We start from the raw sequence: 26,672 nt of genomic DNA, 5'->3' as shown, positions 1-26,672 counted from the left end.
CTGGGACTACAGGTGCCTGCCCCTACGCCTGGCTCATTTTTATATTTTTAGGAGATGGGGTTTCACCATGTTTGCCAGGATGGTCTCAATCTCTTGACTTTGTGATCCACATGCCTCTGCCTCTCAAAGTGTGGGGACTACAGGTATGAGCCACCACACCCAGCCTAATAATCCTAAGACTTTAAAACTGAAATACATTTAATCACTGGATGAACTGACTAGTCTTAATATCCATAAACATGGAAAAAAAATCGATTGTCTTTTTATCGTTCTACTCCCTTCCATAAAGATCCATAGATTCACTCCTAACTTCCTTGATAGTATCATGAGAATATGTGTATGTACTTTCTAGACATTACTATACAGAAACACAACTAGCCAATTATAAACACTCAAATTTGACTGCAGTATCTTTTGGATTTTTGGTGTGGCCAGCATCACCTATGCATGACAATTATTTCTTCCAAATCCTTCCGTTTTTTTTTTTTTTTAACTGTACCGCCCTAGGTCTTCCAGTGCAACATTCAACAGAAACTATGACACACTCACTTTTTTCCTCACTTCCTGCTCTCCTGTGCTCACTCTGCTCCAAATGGCACATCTCTTCAGGAAGACAAAAAAAAAAAAAAAAGAATACAAGTTATCTCACAATTGCTAAGGCTGGGGAACCAGACTCAGTGTCACCATCTAGGTGAGGCAGATAGGAGGAAATCATTGCTGCTGCCACATCATCAAAGCACAACGACTACCCTCACTAGCAAACGGAGTTTGCACAGCTTCCTAGCAATGTCTCCAGGTCTCATGTTGGTGTATCTGATTGGCAGAACAGGTTCTAAACCTTGATCTTGGCTGCAAGTTTTCTGGGTAGTTTTTGAGATGTATAGCCTCTGCAGTCCTTAGAAATAATCCTTAAGTACACAAAATACTGGGCAACAGAACACAAGACAGTATCTAACAACATGTACGTAGTTCTGTTTCCAACATTAGCACGTAAGATTGTATTCCCCCAAAAAACTGTCCTCCTCAACATGTTTTCGAAAATCTCATTCTAACATTATTGGATACTTAACCAATGTTGTTGGTCTTCCCATTTCCATGATATCCTAATACAGATGCTCTTCAATTTATGATGGGTCAATGTCCCCATAAACCACAAGTCAGAAAATCATTAAGTTGAAACTGCATTTAATGTTGGCAACACTGCAATCAACTTACGATGGTTTCATTTATGATTTTTCAACTCTGTCATGCCATGAAAACAATGTTGCTTCAGTAGAAACTGTAACCCCACTAAAAGCCCCTAAGTTGAACCACTGTAAGTCAGGGACTGTGTGCATCTGCAGATCTAAGTAACAGTTTAGATGCTACCAACAGTTGAAGTTTCAGGTCCATTGCACTCTTGCCAACACTGGGTATTTTCATAGGCTGGGTGCGGTGGCTCACGCCTGTAATCCCAGCACTTTGGGAGGCTGAGGCAGAGGCGGATCACGAGGTCAAGAGATCAAGACCATCCTGGCTAATAATACAGTGCAACCCCATCTCTATTAAAAATACAAAAATTAGCTGGGCATGGTGGCACATGCCTGTACTCCCAGCTACTAGGGTGGCTGAGGCAGGAGAATCGCTTAAACCTGGAGGTGGAGGTTGCAGTGAGCCAAGATCGTGCCACTGCACTCCAGCCTGGTGACAGAACAAGACTCCATCTCAAAAAGAGAAAAGATCAGCCACACTAGGCTTAGGATATAAGGTGTTGAGAACCACATAATTACAAGCTCACCAACCTCCATGTTCCTAAGCAGCTTTCCCATGGGTTTTATATTACTTGTTTCCATCTCTAGGACGTAAGGAGCTGAACCAATATTTGATGACCACACCAGGCACTGTGACAGGTTCCCTTAACACTTCAATTGGCATCTTCAATTGGCACATTGAAATAAATTCTCCCAAGGTGACAAAACAAAGTGGAGCAGGATGAGAGTCTGGTCGGTCTAGGCTAGAGCAATGCCCTTTTAAACAATGCCTCACAGCCAAAGGGACCCACACAAAATCTACACTATCAAGCCTTTCTTACAAATGAGCTAAATCCTTCAATGAAAAATGGCCCCGTTATCAGAGTATGTATTTTCTAATTTTTAATATGGGCCCACAGGCTTGCCACTTAAAGGATTAGAGATTTTGAAGACATTTTACCTGAGGGAATTAGCAGTGAGCATCATCTATTTATAGACTGGGTCAAGCTAAGGGTCCTATAAATAGCTAAATACTTATAAACTAAAGCAAAACTAGACAAATTTACACAAAGACAATTATTTAAGACCTTTATTAACAGGTGCTTGCAGTTTGTTGACTTTTTTGAAAAAATCAAGTTGTAAACTTTTATTACAAATTAAAAATGAAGTTCTTAAAAATCTCAACTTGACCAGATATGAAACAATTTAAAAACCTTTAAAGGCGTATTGAGAAAAACCAGGCTTTTTTAAAAAACACGTTTGTTATTACCAAAAAGAGACGTCTTTAGGTAAAAATAATAAAAACCCCATGCTGCATAGATAATGCAGATAGTTCTATTTATCTGGTCAACGGGCAAAAAGCAAGCACTTAAGGTCTTCAGCTCCAATCTTTTGTTCATTTCTTATTGCTGGAATTTCATATTTCTTCTTGTTGGATGACTAAACTGTAAAGAAAAAAAATAAAGATGATCATGTAGAATTCATGGTAATCTTCATTTAGTGTAGTACATGCTCTAGCTTACATTACTTGTGTACTGGGAGACATTAACAGATCTTTTGCCATCCAGCAAATAGTAAACGGGAAAAAACCAAAAGCACCGCTTGTTGAATGCTAATTTTGGAGGGAAGGACAATCACATACCTCTCGATATCATGCAAAAAGGGGAATGAAAAGGAATCCCTTAATTTTGGAATTAAGGGTAATAAAAACAAGTGAACTAATAAGCTAAAGTAACAAGAACGTAATTGTATAATGTGGTCTGCCAGAGAATTATTATTATTAATCTACAGGCAGTTTAAATAAACCATGATAAACCACGTGTCATTCTCCTAGGAGTTTTTTAGACACAAAAACACTCTCATCTTTTTCCGGGAACAACATAAACCAACAAAAAAACAATTAGAAATGATTAAAAGATTATATTGACGTTGCCATTTTCCCCAAACGGGCTCTATTTGTCACCATCTAGGTTAATTCTAATAGCTATCCCCACTTCCTTTTTGAAACAATGCATAAATAATAATGTAATTAACATATTTCTCAGAATACAGCTAGCAAAACTTTCCTCCGTTTACTAGTGAAATCATAAAATTCATTCAGAAAAGTTGATAGAAAGCACTAATAGTTCAAAATACTCATGAAAATACAGGTCTCCAGTGTCAGAATTGAGAACTAGCTGAGGGGTGGCCAAATATGACTCTGATATTCAATATTCCTAAAATGAAATATTAGGTAATTAAGAATAGGGCAGAACACATTATAAATAACATGGCTTTCATTAGCTGATGGAACTGAGGTTTTTCCACTCTCGCATTAATAAAATGAAATGGTCACCACTCACAACTGCCATAAATGGATGGCCATCCAAGCTTGCTTACCCGGATGATGGTAGAGATGGTAAGCCGGCATTTACTCAGCCCCGCCCTGCTCAGCCTCGGGAGCGGACGAATTCTCAGCTGGTGGATCGGCTGCTTTTGTCTCTTTGCCATCTTGTGGTTTAGGGTTTTCTGGGCGTCTGCGTCGGTAATTGAAGTTGCGGCGGTACCGACGTTGAGGTGGCTGCTGACCCTGGGTCTCATCTCCTTGATTTTCTTTATCTTCTTCATTGCCGTCCTCTCTAGGCTGTCTTTGGCGAGGAGGGCCCCTGCAATGAACGGTGTCAAACTTAAGAATGATAAAACCTTCTCCAACACACCCACCAGTGTAACCAGTTGGTTCACAACTAACTCACCATGTCTGGCCCATTCTGTATCAAGTGGTCTGTAGGCAATTTGTGTAAAGAGATGGATTTTTTTTGGGGCGGGGGCAGGTGCAGAGTAGGGGAAGAGTCTTGCTTTGTTGCCCAGGCTAAAGTGCCATAGCATGATGACAGCTCACTGTGGCCTCAATCTCCCAGGCTCAAGTGATCTTCCCACCTCAGACTCCCGAGTAACTGGGACTATAAGGCAAGCCCCCCACATCTCATTAATGTCTGATTTTTAGTAGAGATGCCTTGCTATGTTTCCCAGACTGGTCTTGAATTCCTGACCACAAGCTATCCTCTCTCCTTGGCCTCCCAAAGATTGCTGGGATTACAGGCTTGAGTCTTTTAATCACCAAGATAAAGATACTAAATTTTGGGATTTTCTTTCCCCCAGTGCTCAGAAATGATGGATTCCTGGCCTTTCCTCCACCCATACTCTGAGCACTCCAGAAAGCCCTAGGCCTTTAGTATCTATCAGTCATCATGGGAATAAATTCACATTTACCTTTGTACATTCTAAAACTCTTTCCCCACATCTTTTGGAACTCATGATGAATCTTCGACAAAATTGTTCTGACTTTTCTTTGCAACCCTACAGTGGTGACTGTTCTAACCTTATTGTGGCTTCTAAATCAACTCTCCCAGTTTCTAAAAACTGTAGGCTTTCCATCTTATTTTGGATTCTGCTCCATTTACTATCTTCTTCTTACTGCAGTTATTACTAAGGTTCGAGTGTAACAGCTTCTAATAACCTGGGCTTTCAGACTGACCTCCCAGTCCAGCTGTTTTCTACCTGGGTTTTTTCAATTATATCACCCAACTTTCCAATTATGTACCTTCCTATTTTTTCTAGGTAATTCCTTATTGTTTTCTCATTCTTAATCTAGGACCTGTAATACAGCGATTCTATCACCTATTTATCTCTCTCCAAAGTTGGGCACAGTGGCTCACACCTGTAATCCTAGCACCGGGGGAGGATCACTTGAGGGCAGGAGTTCAAGACTGCTTGAGTAACACAGTGCAACTCCATCTCTACAAAACAATTTTAAAAAAACCCTCATTTTCCCCTTTTCTCACCTCTTAGATATATCTAAGTATAAAGTCTACCATTAATCATATGACCAATTCCTACCCCAGTGTCTTCATCTGGATAAACCAGATCTGGATAAGTCAAACCAGATCTGGATAAACCAAATCTGGATAAATCCAACTCTCTGCCCAATCTGAGCCTGATGCCCAAATGGCTAGAAACAAAGAGCCAAGCTGGGTGAACTCACTTCTAATTTATGATCGTTATCCTATTACTCATAAATTTACCATCTCTATTTTCTCTTCTAGAGGGTTCTTTGCCCCAAACTTTTCAAATTTCCTCTTTTGTCTCAATTGAGCAACCAAAGGCTTCCATGTCTTCCCATTAACACATGCGTGCCCATGTATTCTTTTTTCTTACACAGGAAAACATCAGGTTCCTAACAAAAAGTCAACATTTTCACCTGTGGGCAAAACCCTACCCTCTCTGAGGAAGAAAACAGTTCCAGCAGTCACTTTCCTGCCATCAACTGTTATCCTGGATTGCATTTCAGCCTATAAATATTATTTCTCAACAAAAAACCTCCCCTTTTGACTCCCCATTTTCCCCTTACTACTACCTATTTGTCTCCTTTTCAGCAACACTTGTACTATACTCTGTCTTAAGATTTCTCTTTCAATTTGCTCTTGAACCCACACCAGTCAAGATTTCACCACACCATTCCATGCATTAGGGGCAGCATATTTCATTTACTCTCATTTGAACAAAAGATTCCTGCAGTTTGGAAAGTCTAGCATTCATTGATAACTTCAAAGCAATTATATGTTATTTCTGCAACTATCTGGCAGGATTGAGCATTCTAAACATTGAAACACATAGAGATTAAGTTTAACCTAAACCAGAAGGCAAAAACCTTTGCACTGGAGGGGTAACAATGGACAAAGACACCTTGCTAAGAGATAAATCAACCTCAAGCTTCTTGTTCGTCAATATAAAGATAAACAATTTACTCAACGGTGAACTGAGGCACTGAATACAAATACAAAATTATGCTATTTTTAAGGACATCAATGAAACTAGGCAGAACATTTAAGCTCTTCAGTGCAACAAAAAGGTAAACCAAAGATTCTGCTGCTGGAACCCATGGACTTAATAGATGCACTGCCATGACAGCCTATTTTAGACCTACTCCGAAAAATAAAAACCCATCTATCTTCAACATCCAGCATCTGGCTAACACAATCTCCTGGTAGAAAACTGAATCAGAGATCCTCAGTTGTGGTAGTGATCAGTTAGGACCTCAGCTCTTTTAATTGAAAACTCAGGACAGGACATATATCAATACAAGAAATATGATGACATCAGCTGCTCTTGCAAAACTCTCAATGTACATGTGCTGATAAATAGATGTAATATAACCTTGACTAGATTCCCTAGTTCCTAAAACTTCACTAAGTGCTCCAACTTTGGTAAAATTTAAAAACCTATATACAGAAACCCCCTCTTACAGACTCACAGTATATTTTGGTTATGTTGGATACTTCTAGAATAATAAACTTGACACTTAAAAATCTGGGGATTTAAAAGTTGCGATTTAAGTGATCAGTTAAGATGCGTTATTACTGTATTGGTTTGATTCTTCAGAGGTACCTGTCAGTTTTTAGGGATCACCTATGAAAACGCAATGCTTTTATATCAAATCCTTAGAGAAACAACTATTACACCATTCTTATCCTACCACCACGGGACTGGGAACACTGCCTCAAAGTATACTACAGCATGGACTAAAATATGCTTGGCTCATGGAATTTTTCCTCGATTACTCTAATAATGACATCTATTAATAAGATTTCTAATACCCACTCAAGTAGATAATTGTCTAACGACAGACTGGATTTCAACCCCCAGAATGTAAATTCTCGGTGGAGCAATTTCATTTTGCAACTTTGAGCTGACAACCCCTCACTCCAAAAAAAGGGGGTAAATACCTAAACTGAGAAGTGTTTAGTGGAAGATAATGTATGCCATTTCAAGTGATAACACTGTTGATTCTTCACTGATGCCATGGTACAATTCAGACACTCCTAATGCTTTCCTTTCTCCCTACCAAGGAGGCAGGTTTAAAAGGTGTGGTTTAAAATATTATCTTACCTGTTTAAGGACAGAAAATTTGAAATTCCATACCCTCATCATTTTCTAAAAAAATTTACGTATAAAGCAGACCTCATCTATACAAGATGTTTTTAATAGGTTCACCTCTTAGGCATGTGATGAAAGAAAACGTGAAGTGTTAACAGAAAAATGAGTCAAACAGTCTACAGGACAGGCATGGTATTGCTGAGTCCTAACACAGGTTTGACGAAAGTTTAATAGAAACATGTTTACGTGGACCATACCTGCGGAATCGTGGTCTATATCCCCGATACATATTCTGCCTCACTGGTCTACCTTGTTCTCCTGCACCCTGGTTGTCAGCACCCTGAAAAAGACAATGGAAATCAAGCCTACTGGGTCAGTAACATAATAAAAAACCCAACCAGATAAATCCAAGAGTTAAAAAACAAACAAAAGACCATCTAGTAATTGTGACTACATTATAAATTAATCCTGTTGGTTCTTACTAGGAATCCAAGTTGCTTTCCGTATGATTAACAGCTCTAAACAGTCCTACCAGAACTTATCACATTGCTGTTGCTGATGGTGAAACTTACCTCCATCACTTCTCCCTGCACAGGAGGGTTGGAATACTGTGGTCGACGCCCATAGGGTCTCCGCATGTAGTAAGGTGGGAACCTTCGCCTGCGGTAGGGCCGGCGTTGTTGGGCCTGGCCTTCGGGAGCACTCTCCGATCCCTCGTTCTTTTCCCCACTCTCACTATTCTGGTAATTTTGCTGGTAATTGCGTGGAGGACCCCTACGACGTGGATAGCGTCTATAATGGTTACGGTCTGCTGCATATTTACTGCCTTGAACTGGAACACCACCAGGACCTGTAACATTTGCTGCCTCCGCACCCTACAAAAGCCATTACATATTGATAGTGACAAAGGAAATCAGAACACTTTCAACACTTTCAAAAGGAAATCAGAACAATTTCAAACAAAGCAAAAAACAAAACAAAGTTAAGGAAAAAAAAAGTGGGGGGGGGGGGGGCGCGACTGTGTGGCCAGGGGTGCACGGAAATGACTAAATATCAGTTCCTCACTGTTCTGAAGAGATTGCCCTCTAACTGCAGCCAGAACATTAGGCTTGAGGCACCTGTGTTCATGAGGTCACCTGAACACATCCATCCACATTAGAGCCACCATCCTAATGGATGAGACCTCCAAAATATTTCCATACTGAAGTCAAACCTTGACACAAAAAGCATCCTCACCTTTTCTCCTTCAACAACATCAAACTCCACAGTCTCTCCATCTCCTACACTGCGAAGGTACTTCCTGGGGTTATTCTTCTTTATGGCAGTCTAGTAATATCACATTCCAAAAATAGATTAACAGGGGAGAATAATGTGCTTTTTCATTTAAAATGTACCAGAGTCAATATTATTTTAGCTTGGATATACACTTAAGATTTGCTTTAAATAAGACCAAACCATCAATAAATTTAGGAAAGCGGGGACCACGCTATTCCCAACTTCAACAAAACACTCCAATCATACAAGGCCCCAGCATTTTACCACTATTTGCAAAACTAAAACGAGTAATTTAACACTCAAGACAGACACAACATTTTAAAGACTGCTTTTTGCAAAAGCATTATATGTAACTTTTAACAAATGAGGATATCCATCTATCCCCTGAAGACTGCACTTAATAGTAGAAGGTGGCCCCACACTGGGTCAGTTTAGATGACAGGCGAGTTTAGTTTTGCATGCTTCAGAGCTGACCAAACCAACTTTGCCCCTGTGTTACCATATCAAACTCAATTACAAATGTCAACCAAAATCCCTTCCAATCTGATAATACATCAGTGGAAATGCAATTCACGTGTATTAACTATGTCATTCTTTATATGATCTGACTGCATGGAATTGTTAGTTATCACCTCCCCAGATCAATAAATCTTATATTGGAGACTTGTTGCTTCTGCTTTCTCCAGACTGTTAAGAGAAGGGAGGAAGAGTAACATCTCATGTTTCTATGAAATTTTTTTGCAACATTCTTTCACTTACTATCTATTCAATCTCATTATGAGACAGGACATGTGAAAGTATTGTTAATCCCATTATACAGATAATGTAACAGGCTTTAAAGTTAGGTGACTTGCCCAAGGTCACACAGTTAGTAAGGAGACTTTCTAAACCCAGGTATTGGGTCTCCAAATCCCATGTTTATTCCAAATCTCAGCTATATCCATTACAGGATCACTCATGCATTTCCACTGCAGAGGAGACAGGACAATCAACGAATCTGAGGCCAGTTAAGTGAAGTTGCCCAGAACTGCAGTCTCCTTGATACACCACTAAGACCTGAGCAGCCAAAGTCCCAAGAAACAACTACATGTTGAAACCACTTCCAAAAAAATGAAAGCATATTGGTGGCACCTTGTGAATAGTACAACTGGGTGAGTTGAGTCAAATAATTGATCTCATCTGTCATCTAAACTGTCACATAGTTTTCATACCTTTCAGATATAGCCAACTATCAATTACCTGCAGTCATAGGGGATAGCAGAATTATGGATAATTAAAATCCCAACTCTTTATTTTTATCAACATCTCCACCCCCCGCCCCAACCCCAACCCTTAAGGGTTGCCAACAAGCAACAAGACTGAGAAACTTTGCTGTCTCTTGTTCCTAAGTTTACATATTCTTTTGAACATGCAGAAGGGGAGTAAGGAACAGGTGAGCTGTGTTCATCCAAACAAGAATACCAATTTTATAAAACATCTGCTTTAAAATAACATTTTGTCTGAAGTAGTCCTGTATTTATTTACATTTAGAATTTAAATGATTCCATAATTACATTTGACCCTGAACTACCTGATTGGGTTTTGGATGTACTAGAAATTGATACAGCTTCTTCCTTGTCATCGAATGCTGTGTAGGACATTTCAGTGACCTACAAAGCACCAGCCTATGACAGCCCTTCCTATGAAACATGCTGCCATATAAGCTAATATCTAATTAAATGAGAGTATGGAAATTGACTTTAGGTCTTTTGATTTCTGGATTACAGTACAAAAAAGTAGTTATGGTCTCTAATTTTAATACAAGTTGACAATATTTCAAAAGCCTTAGTGAGAAAACTGATAGCACAAACATATTTTTTCGTACTCATTTCGTATCTCTGAGGATAAGTACATTCAATGTAGCCTATAGCATATCTAAATTTGAAGTATTAACATACACTTGGCAGTGATTTACATTAGCAATAATCTTAATTCCTGAATGTGCAAACATTTTCCCTAAATGATACTTAAGGAGAAAGTTCAGTATGTAGTACTCATCCTATGTTAACAGTTTTCTCTTCCCAAAACACTGGAAGCCAATCTAAAAATTATTTAATGAACAGCTGCCAACCTTGTCACATTTCCCCCCACTTAACCTTAAACTAGTGAGAATTTTTTCATTTTCCAAGCCAGCCAAAACTCTCCAAAGGTTTAAAAAAAAAAAAAACAAACAAAAAAAAAACCCAATACCCATTCAAAGTGATTCAAAATAAGTAGAAGGCTCTTTATGCTACTTTTCAAGTATTCACTTCAATTACTATGTTTTGCAGGTCTGTCTTATCTACCCTTGATTATGGAGATTTGTCCCTACAGGTACACCTAAAAGCCTTTGAAAACTTGTTGCCAAAGTTTCTGTGTATTTATAGCAACATTATTTGTTCAACTTTAGAATCATGGAATAATCTGTTCATCTGAAATTAGGTATAAATATTTAATGCAGTGAGTTTGACTCAACATTTGAGAAAGCCACAGCTGTTGACAAAATTCCAATTTGAAATGTCCAGGATAATTAAGTCAACTCTAACACATTTCCATGTATACATTTTAAGCACGCTACTATTCCTGTAGTAAGTAAATAAACTGGTGGTTGGACTTAACCTTTCATAAGGAACAAAAGTTGAGAACATATCTAACCTTTTCTTCTCACAATCCTTGAATCAGAAGTGCAAATATCTACACAAGCACTCACCTGGTGTACAAATACATCTTCCTTGGTGTCATTCCTGCAAGACAGAACCAAGTTGAACAAGTTAGAAAATGAAATAAATCTCATGTTGTCAAAGATTAATCTTCCCAGAGACTCTCTGGCTGCCAATTAGTTACCAGGACATTTGGCAAAAATAAAAAAACACAAGCCACCATGCTCTCTGCTTTAAAGACTTCAGCAGTTGCGAACAGTTGTAGCCTCATTACCCATAAGATAGGCAAAAAAAAAAAAAGTGTGACCTACTGAGCCATAATTAAGAGGGTAGCAGTGACTAGCAACATATATTCTGCCCCTCCTTATCCTATTAAACATTAACTGTTCTAGCACACCCTCGTCTTACCTCTAGAGCATGGTTACCAACAGAAGTAGTTACATTCTCACCTTATCCTTCAATCATTTCTTCTTCACCATTCCCAACTACCAACTTTCCTTGAGATCATAAAAATGAGAACCCCCCTCCCCCTCAACAGAATGTACAACGCAAAGAGTGAAACCTAATGTGAACTGTGACCTTTGGGTGATAAGGTATGTTTGAATGTAGGAAAAGCCCAGTTATAAAAGCTACTCCACAAGTCCAGACAAGGACTGATGAAGGTTTAGACCACGGAGCCATATATGAAAAGACATTTGAGATCTCTTTTTGAGGCAAAATGAGAAACTTTGCGGCTAACTGGATGTCAGAAGTGAGAGGGAAGTAGAGAATAATCTCACTTTTTAGCCTGGAGATTGGGATTAAGGTGCTAACACTAGGAGCAAGAACCACCACTGGAGAAGGAAATAGATTTCCAGGCCTGTAGTGGCCTGCCTCACCCTCTTTACTCCATCAGGTCAGAGTGAGAAAAAGCTCAATAGTAGCTCTAGCGTTTAATGACAAAGGGAACAAAGGTTACAGTGAACTGGACAAACTGGCTTACTGACTGTTAGCTTCTTGCTGAACTAGGGGGCAACATATGCACCAAAGGATCCACATAAAATTAACTTTAAATCTGACCCGTAAATTATAGCTTGGATTATTATAAGAACATTTTTAATTGATGGGAACAGGATAATTAAAAAACCAGAACAGGTAAACTGTAAAAGCAACTTAAGGCAAGTGACTGAAAACTGACCTTCCAAGCTAGATGATTAGGATTGCCTAGGGAAATGATGGCTGTACCTAATGTCCATCTGGCCATAACTCCATAGGCACCACAAAAACAGATTACAGCCATCATTTATTAGTTCTGCTCTCCAATATGACTGAATTTCAAACTCTAAGGCTCTAAGGGGAAATACAATAAAAAACTGGTAGAGTAAGAAAGGCAAATGCAGGCAAAGTTTAGAATAGTGATTTTCAACAGAGGCAATACTTCCCCTGGCAGAGTATTTAAAGTTTTTCCAGTCCAGGTGCAGTGGCTCACGCCTGCAATCCCAGCACTTTGGGAGGCCAAGGTGGGAGGATCACCTGAGGCCAGGAGTTCAAGATCAGCCTGGCCAACATCGTGAAACCTCGTCTCTACTAAATTACAAAAAATTAGCCAGGCATGGCTGTGTGTGCCTATAGTCCCAGCTACTCTGGGGGGTGAGGCAGGAGAACTGCTTGAAGCTAGGAGGCAGAGGTTACAGTGAGCTACTGCACTCCAGCCTGGGCAACACAGTGAGATTCCGTCTCAAAAAAAGTTAAAAAATAAATTTTTTTCCAAAGATAGGGAGCACTATCGGCATTAATGGAAGTGGTGGGTGTCAGCTGCTAGAAGACTATGTAAAGATTTGGTATAGAAAGTAAATGTGTTTATTGTTATCTGAGTCATGTATGTATTTCTGTACTGTTTTAATAAGCATTAAATTCACTAAAAATGCAGCTTCTGTGGAGATTTTTTCATTATTGATAATGCTACTCATGGTATCTGGGTAATACATCATTTATCAGTCCATTTTGTGGTGGCGCTGACTGTTTGTTATGCCTTCTAATGTAGTTACAACAGCTATTCACATATCAATATCATACCCGGCAATAAAAAGAATTAAAAGTAGTTAGTGGCGAGACCCTATATCTACAAAAAATAAAAAATTAGCCGGGCCTCCAATCAAGCCCCGGAAATGAGGGTGCAGCGAGCTATAATCATGCCACTGCACTCCATCCTGCGCAACAGAGCAAGACCCTGTCTCTAAACAGAGAAAGCACAAGGCTGGCATTTCACACAGGGTAATGGCACTCCTGCAAAGACAGGGAGGTGTTTCGTGGCTACATAGATAGATATGTGAAACCAACACAGTTCACTGACCAGTGTCATGACAGTAAAAACAGTACTCCAAAAGGAATACTTAGCCAGGGCCTCAAGCTCAAGGTATTTATTGAAAACGTCCTCAATTGCAATAAAAACATCATACCATTAAAAAGAGTGATCTGTTGAACCAGTGATTTAAATGTATTGATCTGCTTTGAATTTGCAACCAGCCAGAATCTCTAGTTTAAACTGGCAGTCATAACAAAGGAGAGCCTCAAATATTAGACACCTGCAGTGCAGCTTTCTGGGTGCAGGTGTCACTCTCTGCCAGCCATCACTATTCTTTTCTGTTCAGTTTTTCTCTCAGGTGTTTGCTGGGAAATTAACACTGAACTGACCCTTTTCTGGCAGTGAATGTAAGCTCTAGCTCTTCCATCTACTATAAAGAAATGTCTTCAAGATGTAGAAATAAGGAATATTCTGAAAATAAAAATTATACAGTAGTAAAGATAATTCAGAAAGAAAAAGCTACCTGTTAGAATTTCCAGTCTAAATGGCACAGGGTAGTTAGGGAGAAAAGGAGTTGGAGAAACAGAAACTATGACTAAAGACAAGAGGTATGAACAAGCTGTCAAGTTCCGATGGGCTTAAGCTGGGGCAATCAGGCCCTGAACTCCAAAGCTGGATAAAGTATTTCTTTGTATTCTTCTTGGCCACCTGCATAGTCTGACACATACATATGGACAATTAGACTTGCAGGTCACAGGAGTGCCCTGCATTGTTTTCTTTTAACTAGAAATAAAAAGTATTAGTCTAAATGTGGTTCTGGTGCCCTGTACATATGTAACAACATAGGACCCCCAAAATAGATTTTGCTTCTGGTGAATCTTATTCATTGGGTTAGTATATGACTGTCTATAATATTTTCCATTTGTATTATTATATTGGGGAAAACACTTTTATCACTTTCTATTGTTAAGAAGATGGAAAACTTAAATATGGTGTTAAAAATGGAAATATATGTGATATTTGCATTATTAAACCCCTTTGCAGATCTTAAAAAAAAAAAAGAAATAACAGTACTCAATTTTTTTTTGAGATGGAGTCTCACTTTGTCGCCTAGGCTGGAGTGCAGTAGCTAGCGATCTTGGCTCACTGCAACCTCTGCTTCCGGGTTCAAGTTCCTGCACTTCAGCCACGAGTAGCTGGGATTAAGACAGGTGTGCACCACTACGCCCTGCTAGATTTTTAGTCTTGATTCAACTATTAACAGCTGTGTAACCTAGGAAAGCTGCCTCACTGGCTTTTTTACCTGCAAAATGAGAAAAACTACACTAAACACTTAATAACTTACATTACTAAGGTAGGGACTCAAATCTTTTTAGTATTTATTGGGCATTTACTATTCACTAATACTAGCCAGGTTTTTAAATTAAAATCTAATTGCTACCGCTCCTACACTATGGCCTATCCAGATTGGTAAGGGTCTTATAAAAATAGACAAAATGCAACTCAAAATGGGAAAACAAAGGCAAAAAAATTTAACTTCCCTGGAAAACTTTTTAGTAAGTCAAAAGACAATTACAGCTTGCCAGATAATTCTCCATGCCATAGGAACTAGGAATTCCAGCATTTGCTTTTCATGGCCCAATCCATCCAAACTCCAGGACTCTACTCCAGCATGTTCACCATGTTTGACCCCCTCCCACTCCTTTTAAAACATAACTATCTTTATCCTAGCTGTATATCTACACAAAAAAATAAGCTAAATTTTAGAAAACTTTTTTGCCAATCCACAGTATTGCCTTAAATAAGACTTATTATACGTAAATTTATCTGTAACTAAATGCTCTTATACTACTTTGTTGCAGATTACCAGACCACACTAGTCTAACACCTTAATTCACCTAACTACATAGGCTAATTTACAATCCTGTGGTTATAAAAACTCCAGGATTTACCATCTATATGCTCCATAACCTAAAGCAACCAGATACCAATTTCCAAGCCTTGCAGATGACTGTAAGATAATAACGTCCGCTTATCTTTGTATTTCTTCTCTATTAAATACCCTTCACACCCAGCAGATTCACTTCTGTTTCCCACATATTGTCTATGACTCTGCCTTTGGATAGACTGTATGTTTCCAAGGGCTAAGATTGGAGGGTAGCAAACTCAGCAATTGCAGCCCCAGGACTAGGCGGACAGGAAGGTAATACAGTGTATCCTTGAATAACTCAACATCTATGAGGATGGATAGAAGTTTGAGGTGCCAACCTGCTGCACAGTTGAATCTGCCTATAACTTTTGACTCTTCCAAAATTTAACGGCTTACTCATGACTGGAAAGCCTTACTGGTAACATAAATCCTTAACACATTTTCTATCTCACATGTATTATATACTGTATTCTTGCAATAAAGCTACAGAAAATGCTAAGAAAGTTGTAAGAGAAAATACATATACAGCACTGCACTTATCAATACAGTAAGTGTACATCTGTCTGAAAGGTAATTCCAGCTGTAGACCTCATCTATAGCATATATCAAGCAACTGAACTTTTTCTTACAATGCCATGACTTTTCTCAGCATCACTAGAGCCACTTTGCATGGGTCCCACGGTGCTATTCAAGACTTACAGTATTGCACTAAACCACAATACCTGAGTACTACAAGTTCTTTTTACTGACATGCAATTTACTAGAGAGATAAACTGTTTATGTGAAGACGATTGGCGTCACATGGCATTTTAAGGGGCTCACTGCAGTAGCAACAGGCAGCGGCTACAAATTATAATAGTACAATATTACTACAGTGAATGTCGTGCAGTTATGATTTAATACTGCCTGAACCTTTACGTTTGTTTACATTTCTCAACTGCAAATGGCCATATTAACTTTCTACTGGATTTGTGTACATTTCATGGTAGTAAATAATAGACTAGTATCTACATATTTTTGGTATTCATAACATACTCAACTTTTCCTTGTTTTGGGGGATACTTCTTGGCTACGTGGCTCATCTGAAGTTTTCAGGTTGCTGCAAATCTCCATTTTCCCAATACATTTATCAAAAAAAAATCTGTGTGTAAGTGGACTTGTGTGGTTCAAACTCACGTTGTTCACGAGTCAAACTGGATGCTAGTTCTCTATCCTAGATTTCAAGAGTAAAGGATTCTACTTTGGGAGGACACAGGGAGTGGGACCTACTAGTATTCTCCAAGTCAAGTATTCTCCAAGTCACGTATCAGTGACTTGGTGAACATGGATGACCTCCTGCCAGCCTAAGATCAATGGTTAATATAACCAGCATACAAATCTCTCTTAATGTCTCCTGCATACATGTCACTGATGTTTGTCTTTAGGGTTCCAGTTTGGAACCTTCGACATCTCTCCCTTAGTAGCACCTGCAGAAAAGTCTTTAAGCCTTCCCTAGTGCCATAACATTTTGTCAGTTATGTTATGGTCTACCCATGACTTATGTGGCTTAGCAATGGATCTACTGTGATCAAGTCTTAAAGATCAGTGTGACTTTAACAGCCCAAGAGATTTTTGGTAATGACATCCTTCCAAAGGTTTACACTTTTATTAAGAACCACACATTTGGGAGGCTGAAGCTGGAAGATCACTTGAGCCCAGGAGTGCAAGACCCATATGGGCAACACAGAGAGACTCCACCTCAAACAACCAACAACCACACATTAAGTACTTTACACCACTGCCTTTAAAAAAAAAAATCACCCTTTAGAGGCCGGGCGCAGTGGCTCACACCTGTAATCCCAGCACTCTGGGAGGCTGAGGCGGGTGGATCACCTGAGGTCAGGAGTTTGAGACCAGCCTGGCCAACATGGAGAAACCCTGTTTCTACTAAAAATACAAAATTAGCCTGTGTGGTGGCGGGTGCCTGTAATCCCAGCTACTCGGGAGGCTGAGGCAGGAGAATTGCTTGAACCTGGGAGGCGGAGGTTGCAGTGAGCCAAGATCGTGCCATTGCACTCCAGCCTGGGCGACGAGCGAAACTCCATCTCAAGAAAAATCACCCTTTAAAAAGGCAATATTCATTCTTACCTTGCAGGCCATACTAAAAAAAGATTAAGTGAGATAAGGTGCAACGTTCTCTCCTTTAATTCTTCACCTCCCAGTATCAGGAATTAAGCAAGTCCTTTTATTTGTACAGCTGACCTACGTGCTAAACTAGAACTTTTAACAATCCCAAACTTCACAAAGTAGATAGTGAAAGGCAGAAAGCTTTTCAAATCCAGGAACTAGCAAGTCAGCAGACAAGAGCCCCAGTGACATACTTGGATCATTTAAGAGTCTTTCAATGGCTAAAAATAATCACCCTAAGAAATTATCTGTTAACCATGTGGACAACAACCAAATTGAAAATGGCTAGGGTCTATTTCAGAAACAGCGTAACAGCAGTTGGTGAAGACTAACTCCAGAGTCAAAAAACAGTTCCAATCCTGCCACTTATCACCTATGCTTACGGGGGCAAGTAACAACTCCTTTGTGCCTCAGAATGACAGTACCTACGCCTCAAAGGTTTTTAAAGATTAAGTGAATTGGCTCATTTTAAGCACTTACTATAGACCCTAGTATAAATACCTGTTAGCTCTATCTATTTTCACCAACATGTGAAGCAAGTCACCTAACAGTTATGTACATATGGAATCCCCACAAGGGAGCCCCCACCCCAAAGGGAGACTAAACCTGATAGGCGTGACTAAAGAGAGATAGCTAAACCTTTCCCTGGCTTCCCTACCATCTTCCTAGACCATGGTAGTAATAAACTCAAAGGCATACACAGAGGCCAGGCGTGAAGGGAAGTCAGCAACCTAAAACAACTAAGCACGACAAACAGTCGTAAAGAAAGTATACCCCACCTAAATGTGGTGACAATATGGCCAGGTGGTTTTTACTTATGTGGAAATACAGGCCCCCAAAGCTAGCTAAAGTTCAGATCTTAAAAATATAATAATCTAGATTACTTGGTGTTATCTCCTGAATTATAAATGTTAGTAATTAATCCCAATTCCTTTAAAAAATACTGTACTGTCTAATCAAAGCATCTGGGAGTAGTTTTAGCCAGAAGGTCACAAATTTGTGACCTTTGCTCCAAATTCTTTCTTCACCTCAAAACATTAAGAATTATTAATTTAGACATTTTAAGTACTCTGGAAACAGAAAAATATTCCTATTCTGGTCACTATAAACTGTTGCCAATTCATGGTAATCTTTGGTGAATACGGATCAATTCTCAACCACTAATAAAATTCAACAGTAATCTGGGGGGAGCTAATAAACCCCTCTAGTCACATTCTCCAATTATGTTTTGTAGACACAGCTCACAAAAGAATAACTCAATGAATTTCTTAGAATTTCTAGATTACACAGTCTAACAAAATAAAGCCAAAACTTCTGCTATTTTTAAAAGCTCTATGCTCATGTTATTTAGCACCTTCTTCACAATATAACCATCAGGGAGAAGCCCTTTCACGAATTAATTCTAACAAGGTTGTAACAATTCATCAGGTGGTAATTCAGGCTGGAATAAACACATTTACAATGAAATTATGTCTTTAAAGGCAGAAAATTTACATACAATATTGTAATTATAAAAATTCCTTACAATCCTAGAATATATAATCCAGCGCATCCAAAAACTGCAATTAAAAGTCGTCACAATAGTCATCCCCAACACTGCACCCTCTCCTTTATACAGAAAACAGCACGTTACGTGTCAGTCTGTCTCCCTTCCTTGTAAAAGACAGGTGCCTCCAGCCAAGTCTATCTGTTCTACTACACGAACTACATATAGAACCAACTGCTAGCTTCCAAACTGATTTCTTTTATCACATACATTTTCCTTAAAGCAAATCTTCCCTGTATTTAATTGGAGTCGGATTTTACAGCATCTTATTAAAAAGTCCCAGAATCATTGAAACAACCAGTTCAGAAGCATGAAGAACATTTTAACCAGTTAATTTGACAAAATAATTGAGGTTAGGACAGTCCAAACAAAGGACCATCAGAAGCCAATTCATAACTTGCCCTGGGGGATGACCAATTGAGTTGATTCCAATTCAGAACAGAGAGATTCAATGAATAGTATCTCATGGACTAAATTCTTATAAAATGTAAAGGTATTACTCTTATTTTGGACAAAACTGTTGATTTCAAAAAATGTCATAACCTATGCCCACTTCAAAAAAATGCAGCGAAACAAGGCACTCTCCCAAGGTAAGCACACTTAAATTAAACTAAAACACTAATAAGTTCAGAGAGATCAGTTAAAAAGCTATCAGTATACCAATTATATATAAGCATTCCTTTCCTTCTTTGCTAGTAAGCCATTATCAAAAAATTAATGAAAAACATAGTTTCGGCCAGCCAGGAATGCAAACAGTATAGAACAAGTTGGAAAATCCTAAGATTTTGGAAGAAACAAAATATTTTCCCACAATTGCAAAAGTAGAGAATAGATCATCAAATGCTTATCTCTTACTCTGAGTGTTTCCACAATACTCTATGATTGACTAATGAACAGTTTTTCATCAGGCAATGATTCTGTCCTTAAGCTTGATTTTGCCCATTTGTTGTCCATTCCACATTGTTCTTTTAATCATCTGCTTAGGTCTTCTACATTAAATAAGCAAGAGAATGCCGAGATGGCACTAAGTACCATACCTGTGAGGCCGAGATTGCTACTGGCATACCCAGTGCTCTGCACCCATGTAACTAGCACTACTAGCCTTGGCAGCCATCTTGAAAATGATGCCCGGCTCACAAGGGAGCCCATGGAATACAGTGGTCTACTGCACGTTACCACCACCACTGCTACAAACGACCCGAAGGGTAACTCCTAAAGACGTGTCTGCAGCTTTGCCTTCAAACAGGAAAAAAAATGTCAAGTTACCAGTGACTATGGCCACTCTAATAAGCTACAGCCAGGGATCTAACAGAAATCGACTTAACCGGTTATGATTTTAAGACAAGGAAGAATGAAAAATAAGAACTGAAGAAAGAAAAAAAACCACTTTCTTGCAAATATATTATTATTAAAAGCAGTTCTCTCTGGTCAAAGCTGTGCTAAGACAAAATTTATCTCAGGTATTAAAATGAAACGTGAAACAAAGGCAATACAACCTCTCGGTAAAGATGACAAAACCTCATATACTTGACACGTCAAATCCTCTTACCCCAAAATGTTAACAACGCGTAAATATCCGATGTCAGTGGATCACACTCTCAAATACCGAGTTCAATAAAGTAGAAAAGGATGACAAGGACAAAAATGTACTGGACCGTAGTTTCCCGTTTACCCTGTTAAGAAATGGCTCATTCACTCCGCTTGCCTTTTAAATTGCTTTGTACTGTGACGAAGCCTTTGAAGTTAGCTTCAAATTAATATTTAGCTGCAAAACAAAGGCATTCTCTAGATCCACTAATCCCTCCAGTCGTCAAGGAAAACAACAAAAAAAAACATACTAATACACCAGAGCTAGTAAATGCCTCTCAGAACAGGGCTGTGCATTGGGGCTTCCCAAGCCCCGAGAAGCCGACAGAGCAGGAAGCAAGCAAGAAGGTGGGATGGAGGCTTCAGAGCCCGGCAGCTCACCTGTTGATGAAACCATATCCGTTCCTTACATTGAACCATTTTACTGTTCCCAAAACCTTCGTTGCTGGAAAAGAAAACAAAGCAAAACAAGCCACGATTACCAGCTATCCAGCTATCCTTTTCCAAACCCGCCCGGCTTGGGCATCCGGTCCCTCGCACGCTGGCCGCCGCGGCCACCTGACAGCCCTTTCTCTCCACCGCCCGGGTGCGGGGCCGCGCCGGGGCCACGCAGTCACTGCCGCCGCCGCACACGTGGGTGAGTCCGAAGCGCGGGGCGCTCCAGGGCAGGCGCGGGGCGCGGGCCCAGGATGCGTGTGTGCGCAGGCCGCGGACGGAGAGCACGTGAGGGAAGGGGAAGCCGCTCCGGCCTGCGTAGGCGGTGCGCCGCGCCCTCCGAGCACACGCGGAAGGGAGCTGGGTGGGGGAGACGCGAACAACGGCGTGCGGGCCCGAGCGCACGAGGCCGGTCGGCGGGGAGGGGACACCGTCGCACACGCGGTCGGCGGCGCGCGGCCGCTGGGGGAGGGGCGCGCGGCCGCGCGGGGTCCACAGGGGGCGCGGGAAGCAGTGCGCGCGCGCCTGCCGGGCGGGTCCCCGCGAGAGGGAGTGAGGGGGGAACAGGGGGGATGGGCGTCCGCGCGCCGCGGAGTCAGTGCCCACCGGCCGCGCGCCCGCCGGCTCGCCCAGCTCCGGCTAACGGTTCCGCTGCCGGGCTGCCCGAGGGCCCCACCCCCGTCCCTGTCCGGTCCTCACCGATGACCTTCTTGTCCCCGCCGGCAGGCGCCGCCGATGTGAGGCCGCCCGGGCCACCGCTCCCTGCGCCGCTGCCCGTAGTGCCGGGCTTGGTGTCGGCGGCGCTGAGGGCGGGGGCGGCGGGGGGGGCGGCGGGCGGCTGCTGGGTCTCGGCCTCGCTGCTCATGGTTGCGGTGATGGTGACTGGGGCCGGCTGCGGCAGCTGCGGCTCCTCCCGGGGTGTGATGGTAACTAGGCCGGCGGCGGCGGTGGGGCTGCTCAGGGCTCTCTGGGGTCCGCTCTCCGCTCCCGCTACCGATCGAACTAGCGAGAATGGCGGGACAGGCGGGATAAGCCCTACGAGCGACCCGCCCTAGGCGTTGTTCACTGGCTAGTGATACTGTCAATCTGCCCACCTGACCCCAATCCCTGGTTTCTATTGGCTAATATTTTATCAGTCTTCCACTCTCATTGGACCTTTGGCGGCTAATTCAGCCGACCTACAACCGTTCCTGCCTCCGCCGGCCGCCATAGAGACCGGAACTAGAATTAGAGTAGTCGGCCACGAAAACCATAGAGTACCTGAGAGGACGGGCAGAGGGAACGTGACTTCCACGAGGCAGCCGCCGGGCTGGCGGGCCCCACGTTCAGGGTTGTGTCTCGGCTGAAAAAAAGGCACGCCCGAACGCTGGGCAGGGATTACCCGGCCGGACCCGGGATTGGAAGGGGGCTCGACGACGCCTTAGCCCCCCGTGAAGAAAAGGCTTCCCTCCCTCCCAGCTCCAAATACGGTCCTTGTGATCTGAGAACGTTACAGCGGGCATAGAGTCGTTTTTTCTTTAATGGCCGTGTACTCGCGGCACAGCCGAGGGTTTCTGGAATTGCCTTAAACGTATGCGTTTGAAGAGCGTACGCTTTTGTCGGAGCAGTCACCTTGGAGGGACCACGCAGGCTCTGGCAGTCCGGGTTCAGCATGTTTAGGGCGAAGGTGTGCTCCATGGGGACCTGCCTTTGATCCGTTTTACCAGGCATATATTTAAAAAAATGTGTCTTCCTTTCCAAGTATTCACGTCTTTTTCTACTGGCCACAAATCAGATTTAATTCAACTCTCATTTATTGAACAAGCTAGCCTGTTTTGTTTTTTCTCTTTATTCCTGCAACAGCCATGTGATTGAGGGATTACTATCCACGTTTCACAAACGATAAAATTGAGGCTGCCACCTGATGTTACTGAAGTCCTCCACCCACCTTCTTTCGTTCTTTTTTAAGCGTCTACTATCGGCTGGGGATGGACTAGTTCGCGAGTCAGTTTCTGCCTTCTGATGGAGGCAGAAATTTAAACAGCCAACACGGTAAATACTCCAGAGCTGCAAAACCACGAAGTATTTTGGGAGTGGAAGCAGGGAGAAGGTGGAGGGCTGACTTTCCGCGCACAGGGTACAGGCGAGAAGAGGTGGGATCTCGGGAAATGCAGTCAAGTAGTTCATTAAGACTCGAATATGACATTGGGTTGCAGAGGTGGGCAGTCACTTAGGTATATTTAATTGGAAATATATCCTGAGGGGAAGAGTGAGAAGAGCAATTTTAGAGTCATAAGTAGGGAGGGGCATCTTTTTAAAAATGGCTGCGGAGTAGAGAATGGGTTGCAGAAGGGCAAGGAGTGGAAGTAGAGAAAGCAGTTAGGAGGCCAATGCAGTATCCCTTACCCCTACCAATGCTGTCTAGACCTGTGAGTTCCACCTTCTAAAGGCGTTCTTGAGTCGGTCCTAAACCCTCTAAATGTCAGAGTCTTTAAGTTCCTACTGTCACTACTGTAGGCCGTCATCACCAATTGCTTAGAGCAAGGGGTAGGAACCGTTTTCTGTGAGAGCCAAATAGTTAATAATATAAGCTTGGCCGACCATGTGGTTCTGACTTACTACTCAGGTTTGGAGCTTGAAAACAGCCTTAATTTTTACATGACACGAATCTTTACATATTTTCAACTATTTAAACATTTTAAAAACCATTTGTATTCTTAGCTCATGAGCCACAGAAAAACGGAGTGTAGTCGGCTGACCCCTAGCATAGAGCAGTGCCGTTGGCTACTAACCACACCTCGCTACCTCTTTCTTACTCTAATGTTACCCACCACAACAGCCAGAAAGTTCTTTTGAGAACATCTATCTGATCATGACACTGTCTTACTTAAAATCTTCCAGTGACTACCATTACCCTTAGGGTAGTTCAGATTCCATAATGTGGTTTACTGGACTCTATGACTTCTAAGGGAAGTCTTTAGAGTCGAGTCTTGTATTCCCTGTCCAACCTTCCAGGTGCTTGTAACTACTGGCTGCAGGAGCAGAGGTAGCAAACAGCTGAATTCTATGACAATAGAACTTGGTTAAAAGTGTTGCTTCAGTGTATCAGATGACAAGGGAGATGGTGAAATATTACAAGGGCCCTACAGAATAGACACTTGCAACTCTCCAGCCAAGTGAACATGTTTCAGAGGGCATTGTAGAGAAAGGACTGTCATCTAGTGGAGTCCTTTAGCCCCTGTTTCGTTTGGAGTATTACATAAAATTCTACATATAACACTCTTCCTTTCCTCCTTCCTCTTTGCCTGCTTAATTTTTCATCCTCTAGGTCTTGGCTCAGATGCTACTAGGTTAAGAATCCCTCCCGTCTTAACACACTGTATTGCTCTAATTAAATGTTCCCCACCAGACTGTGACTTCCTTGGGCATCTTAGTGCCTGACACATAATACCTTAAAAGATTTGTTAAATGAGCGACATGGTGTAGAAAATGAATTGAAAAAGGTACTGGCAGCAGAAGGGTCATCTGGGCAGCTGTGCCAGTAATCCAGGTGAAAAAGGCTTTCAGCAGCAATGTGTATGGAGAGTGGGTGGATTCCACAGCTGCTATTCATGTGTTCCAGCTCCAGATGACTTGAATGTTAAAATGTTTCCTCAAAAGGCAGTTCTGCCAACACTGAGGACATTTAAAAGCTTGCCCTATAGGCTTGAGAGCTTTTCTCCAGTTACAAAGACACTTAGAAAATATTGCAGCAGCACCTCTACGAGTAAGTGAACAGCCTCACTATGTAACTGCTTTGAAGGGATGGCTTCTCAAGCAAAAATACAAATTGTGTAACATCTGTCTTTTCAATGTTACTTTAAAAAGTATCATTACTTACTCATCCAGTTACTTCATTCAGCTCTCTTCGTGCTCAGTGAGCCTGAGGATGAGCTGTTTAAGAAACTAGTTTGCAGCCAGGCACGGTGGCTCATGCCTCAAGCACTTTGGGAGGCCGAGGCAGGCAGATCACTCGAAGTCAGGAGTTTGAGACCAGCCCGGCCAACATGGCAAAACCCCATGTCTACTAAAAATACAAAAATGATCTGGGCATGGTGGCATGTGCCTGTAATCCCAGCTACTCGGGAGTCTGAGGAGGGAGAATCGCTTGAACCTGGGAGGCGGAGGTTACAGTGAGCTGAGATTGTGCCACTGCACTCTAGCCTGGGTGACAGAGTGAAACTATATCTCAAAAAATAATTTATTGTAGCCACCTCTCTACAAGCACCAATAGTTCATGGCTGTTCTAAAGTGGGAGAGCGCCACTCCAGAGCTTTGCTAGTCTCCCTGCCATCCTGGGAGCTCACACCACCCAGCTGTCCGTGGTGACCACAGTACAGACAACTCCAGTGCCTGCCTTTAAGTGATGTGATGGGCAAGGGATTCATCCCAAGAATCTTCTCTGCAAAATAACTTTTACTTTGTCCCCCCATCTCTAACAGACTGTGGCGTAAGAACACAGTTCCCTCTTCCTAGAAAGCCCTCACCACCTTGTTGATCTGGCAAATTAAAGCCTGTCAATACTTACCTCAAGCGTCACCTCTTCCAAGAAGCCTTTTTCCCCTTTTTTCCCCTCTTCCTCTCATACCACTATCATTCATGCAACAAATACTTAATTCAGCATCTATTAGATTCCAGAAGCTTACTTCTTCCAGGTGTTGGGGACACAGCAGCTAAAAACAAAACAAAAAAAAGGTGGGGCGTGGTGGCTCACGCCTCTAATCCCAACACTTTGGGAGGCTGAGGCAGGCGGATCATGAGGTCAGGATATCGAGACCATCCTGGCTAACACAGTGAAACCCCATCTCTACTAAAAATACAAAAAATTAGCCGGGCACGGGGGCATGTGCCTGTAGTCCCAGCTACTCGGGAGGGTGAAGCAGGAGAATCGCCTGAACCTGGGAGGTAGAGGTTGTAGTGAGCCAAGATCGCGCCATTGCACTGCAGCCTGGGCGACAGAGTGAGATTCCGTCTCGCAACAAAAAACAAAAAAACCCCAAATGTCCTGCCTTGCCTTCATACAGGCTCACATTCTAATACCACCGTGCATTGAAACTGTCCCTGTCTCCTATCACAAGCATGAGCCACATCTTACCTAGCTCCAGGGCCTAGGACAAAGACTGGCATAGAATGTAGGTGCCAGATGTAACAGTGCAGCTGACCAGCCCATCGCAAGAAGGTCAGCTCCGGATCACAGCTGTTCATCCTCCTTCCCATCTCTTTACAGTCCCACCCTATATAGTTAGTTAAAAATCTCTCCTCCTCTAGATGACAGTCCTTTCTCTACAATGTCCTCTGAAGTATGTTTCCTTGGCTAGACAGTTGCAAATGTCTGTACTGTAGGGCCCTTATCACCATCTCTTGTCATCTGATACACTGAAACAACACTTTTAACCAAGTTCTATTGTCATAGAATTCAGCTGTTTGCTACCTTTGCTCTTGCAGTATCTTGCAGCCAGTAGTTAAGAGGCATCCCCATCCACAAGACAGAAGAAAGCAAGTAAGAATGAGAGCAAACAGAAAGTGCCTCATGAAAGAAACATCAGGGAACTTTCTTCTTTGCCTCTTCAAAATAGATGGGGTCTCACTCTGTCACCCAGGCTGGAGTGCA

At 41.8% G+C, this 26,672-nt stretch overlaps 1 protein-coding gene across 1 annotated transcript; it reads right to left on the bottom strand.

Moving 5' to 3' along the window:
• Positions 1 to 2,303: 2,303 nt before the first annotated feature.
• On the bottom strand, positions 2,304 to 22,121 carry LOC116463734 (Y-box-binding protein 1). The gene is made up of 8 exons (XM_032146984.2): positions 21,743 to 22,121; positions 20,990 to 21,053; positions 11,146 to 11,179; positions 8,379 to 8,468; positions 7,715 to 8,017; positions 7,400 to 7,482; positions 3,609 to 3,874; positions 2,304 to 2,674 (listed from the first exon to the last, which is right to left on the bottom strand). The coding sequence occupies exons 1-7, from the start codon at positions 21,906 to 21,908 to the stop codon at positions 3,640 to 3,642; spliced, it is 975 nt and encodes a 324-aa protein (XP_032002875.1). The 5' UTR covers positions 21,909 to 22,121; the 3' UTR covers positions 2,304 to 2,674; positions 3,609 to 3,639.
• Positions 22,122 to 26,672: the final 4,551 nt, after the last annotated feature.

Source organism: Hylobates moloch, unplaced genomic scaffold (genome assembly GCF_009828535.3).
Source record: "Hylobates moloch isolate HMO894 unplaced genomic scaffold, HMol_V3 SCAFFOLD_55, whole genome shotgun sequence".
NCBI classification, from domain to species: Eukaryota; Metazoa; Chordata; class Mammalia; order Primates; family Hylobatidae; genus Hylobates; species Hylobates moloch.
The sequence above is the reverse complement of the archived record's forward strand: the minus strand, read 5'-3'. Positions and strand labels throughout refer to the sequence as shown.

Bases quoted from the DNA above. Each gene is read 5' to 3' on its own strand.
- LOC116463734 (XM_032146984.2), bottom strand. From the start codon at position 21,908: ATGAGCAGCGAGGCCGAGACCCAGCAGCCGCCCGCCGCCCCCCCCGCC. The intron at 11,180-20,989 runs GTGAGCTGCCGG...TCTGTCTTGCAG, and splicing joins GGATATGGTTTCATCAACAG to GAATGACACCAAGGAAGATG. The intron at 8,018-8,378 runs GTGAGGATGCTT...TGGCTTTTGTAG, and splicing joins ATGTTGTTGAAGGAGAAAAG to GGTGCGGAGGCAGCAAATGT.